Genomic DNA, 3,786 nt, shown 5'->3' with positions numbered 1-3,786 from the left:
CGGAAGGAGGTTAGCAGTTGTGCTGAAATAATTGCTTTCGCAAAACCAATGTCACATTGCCTTATTTTTTCTTCTTCCAAACATATTCTTTCTGTGGTAATTCGTATCTTCTTGTTATCGTATAAAATGGGTAATAATCAAACAAAATAGACACTGCCAAACAACAACAACGACAACAACAACAACAACGACAACAAAAATAACAATAACAATAACAACAACAACAACAGCAACAACAATTAACACATTACTATTAGAGACTTTGCCTCAAATATTCAGCCTACTCACCAGCACAAACACACAAAAGTTAGTATGTATTGGATCTTTGTTTCACCTTTACTCCCCTTTCCATAATAAACGTGTTTCTCTTCCTTTTCTTTGAAGAAGTGGAGGTTCCAGTCCTGGCCATCAGAGCATCGCCAGCCTGTCCCCAGCAAGAAACAGTGAGAGATCGCCCGTTATTCGGACAAGTAACAGTGACGGGGATGAGGACAAAACAAAGAAGCAGGTAGACAATGACAACGGCAATGACAATCTTTATTCGTCTCTCAGGGAAAAATGTGTCTTGTCGTTAGCAATGGCAGTAGACGTTATAAAGGTTAGGTGCACCACTCATGCATACGCACAACGAGACAGGACATATTAAGTAAATATATGTCTCATGTGCTGGGAAAACCCGCTCCGTAAAGCATTCTCTCTCTCTCTATCTCTTTCTCTCTCTCTCTCTCTCTCTCTCTCTCTCTCTCTCTCTCTCTCTCTCTCTCTCTCTCTCTCCCTCTATCTGTGTTTCATTTGTATGACTGTATGTTCAGTAAACTCACTGCAGTTGGTACGAATGAATTTCTATATCTGTCTGTTCTTGTTGGAAATGTAGGTAGGGTTTAAGGGTTAATATTGACAGTTTAAAAACTAGGTTCTTATTACATGTAGCTGTGAGTAAGGCGTGAATTTGCGTGTACATGTGTGTGTGTGTGTGTGTGTGTGCATGTGTGTGTGTGTTTGAGAGTGTGTTTGTGTGTGTGTTAGTATGTGTTTGTGTTTGTGTGTGTAAGGGAGGAAGAGAAGGAGAGAAAGAGAGAGAGAGAAAGAGAGAGAGAGAGAGAGAGAGAGAGAGAGAGAGAGAGAGAGAGAGAGAGAGGGAGAGAGAGAGAGAGAAGGAGAGAGAAACAGATGTTTAATCGATGTTTACATTGTGATTTTCCAATATCACCTCTTGAGATCAAGAATGCAATCTCTCCTAACTAAAAGGAATTGTCCTTATGTGTAGCAGCTTTTGTGAGTTGACCATGCTTTAGACCAAAAGTCACAACGCATCTGACAATAAGTTATGTACGACAATCTCAACGTACGTAAAGAGAGTTGAAATGAATAGGAGTGCAGTCCGCATAAGGGACAACCTTGCCCCATGAAACATTAGGTAGACACGTTCCCTCTGGATCCAACAAACGCAAATGCCACCAAGGAGAGTATTAAGACCAAGCCATTCTTATCAAGGACTTCACGCGCTTTTTGAACCTGTAGTGCCGTTTCAACCTTTCTCTCGGACGAAAAGTCTGAAATGTCAGGGGCAAGCAATCTTGTGACAAATGTGTTAGTTGGCTTCCCTTCGGTTGCTTCCCTTAGAAAATAGCTGTTATCTCGTCATCATGCGTGTTTGTGTGTCTGTGGTTTATTTCGTCTCTTTCTGCAGTTGTCGTTTTTCTGTTTTCTTTTCTTCTCAAATGCAGATAGCGTACACATTTTCTCAACTTCTGATTTTTTTGGCTCTATTTTTCTTAACTTCTGAACTGTTTATGTGATATTTTATCTTAACTTCTAAACTTGCTGGTATATTTTTGGTCTAGTTGTGTTGCTCTCAGGAAGGCGTTCCAACTGATGATAATTATTTTTCTAATTTTAGCTACTTCTTGCTGACTTTTTGTCTCTTTTTGACTCTGTCTGTATCCCTCCTACCTCTCTCACTCCACCCCCTCCCCAATTTCTCTATCTCGTCCTCTCTCTTCCTCTCTCTTCCTCTCTCTTTCTCTGTCTCTCTGTCTCTCTGTCTCTGTCTCTCTGTCTCTGTCTCTCTGTCTCTCTGTCTCTCTGTCTCTCTGTCTCTCTGTCTCTCTGTCTCTCTCTCTCTCCCTTTCTCTCTTTCTTTCTTTATTTCTTTCTTTTTTCCGTAGAAGTTTCTTTAGAATTAAACTTGCCAGCGACAGACAAACATGTAGCCTCACTAATTAACAATGAATGCATCAAACAAGCCACATAATATGATTACCTTATTTGATTTGTGCTTCTTGAACATCCCATGCAATAGCCTTACTCCATCTATCTCCCTTTCTCTTCATCACCCACAGGTCATCAAAATGCTAGTAGCGGTCATCCTCGTCTTCGTCATCTGTTGGGCTCCTATCCTCATCAGTAACACCCTGACAGCCTTTGGGTACCTGCATCATCTCAATTACGGCTACCTGAAGCCAATGCGACAAGCATTCTATCTGATGGCCTACGCCAACTCCTGCATCAACCCAATCATCTACGGGTTCATGTCACGTCACTTCCGGAACACATTCTACCACGCCCTGTGCACGTGCTGGAAGTTGCCACGTCACACAAGGTCACGTGCCATGCTGCATCGCCAGGCCTCCTGGCAGAGTCGGTCGACGAACCTCCGAGACTTAGCGGAACTCGAGTTGACTTCTATGGACGTCACAGGATGTGGCAACTGCTCCAAAAGTAGCGTCTGACCTGAGAATCGTATAGACGTCATTCCACTCTACTGTTAAACAAAATGATGTGCATTTTGTCATACATTTTATCCTTTAAGGAGACGGGTGCAAGCTTCTGGGGCTTTTTTCTTACCATTCACGTTTGTGTGAATTGAGTACCGCATCAGCATACAACATACAGGCGTGCCGTCAAGAGACGAGATAGCGTGCTATCTCTTTCAAAGACATGGTTTAGTAGCAACATCGGGCCTGTTCTATTTCAGGATCATTATTAGGAAAACTGAAACTGTTTCTGTTCTCATTGTATGGGTTCTTTGTGTGCCTCTTGTGGGATTCTCCACATAACTGTGCGATTTTGAAGCTCTCTTCTGTTTCATTCAATCCACGCTCTCACTTTGGATGATCTAAAGGTTGTTCACGCAAAGGAATGTAGTCGGGTTGGCAAGAACAAAGCGTCCGCATGTATCCCACAAGTTCCTCAATTTTCGGATATCATAACGTATTCCACTATTTTGTGATACACAGCAGGACATAATCTTTCACTGAGTGGTTTAGCAATGACAGGCAGCCTGACTCCAAGATTATGAGACTAAATAATGGGGATTCTCGAATAACGTGTCCCATGACTAGTTAGCCTTTTGTTGAATTGGAATAGCGGAGCTAAAAGTGGAAACAACTCTAAAAGCAGTGACTGAATAAGAAGGGCATTATAATTTCCAAAGAAAAAGAAAATTATAAATAACATTTATTTATTTATCGCATCCAGTTTAACAGCAAACTGTTACAACCAACATTATTACCCAAGATGACTCTAGAACACACAGAGGCACATATTTCGGATGTCCTTAGCTTGAAAGTCGGAGGAGATTGGGATATAATTTATTTAAGGAGTTGGTAGATAGGGCAAGCTGCGTGCCTGTACCCACGTGACTTCTGTTGGAAATTACGGAATATATTGTTTGACGCAATACACACTATCATCTGGGAATATAGTTAAGAAGCCATGATGTGTCTTCAAGGACGATTAATGGACAATTGTGTCAGGAGCTGGAGATCTCCATTGAACCAACTG

The 3,786-nt window shown here is 41.7% G+C and overlaps 1 protein-coding gene across 1 annotated transcript in view; it reads left to right on the top strand.

Annotated features, from left to right (window-relative positions):
* LOC101854709 (QRFP-like peptide receptor) overlaps nt 1-3,435 on the top strand; it is a 152,405-nt gene extending 148,970 nt beyond the window's left edge. Inside the window, exons 7-8 of the mRNA XM_005096018.3 lie at nt 385-508; nt 2,343-3,435. Coding sequence (XP_005096075.2) covers nt 385-508; nt 2,343-2,732 — 514 coding nt within the window. The 3' untranslated portion in view covers nt 2,733-3,435. The remainder of the gene's footprint in view (nt 1-384; nt 509-2,342) is intronic.
* Nucleotides 3,436-3,786: the final 351 nt, after the last annotated feature.

This window comes from Aplysia californica, unplaced genomic scaffold (assembly GCF_000002075.1).
Source record: "Aplysia californica isolate F4 #8 unplaced genomic scaffold, AplCal3.0 scaffold00119, whole genome shotgun sequence".
Taxonomy (NCBI): domain Eukaryota; kingdom Metazoa; phylum Mollusca; class Gastropoda; order Aplysiida; family Aplysiidae; genus Aplysia; species Aplysia californica.
The sequence above is the reverse complement of the archived record's forward strand: the minus strand, read 5'-3'. Positions and strand labels throughout refer to the sequence as shown.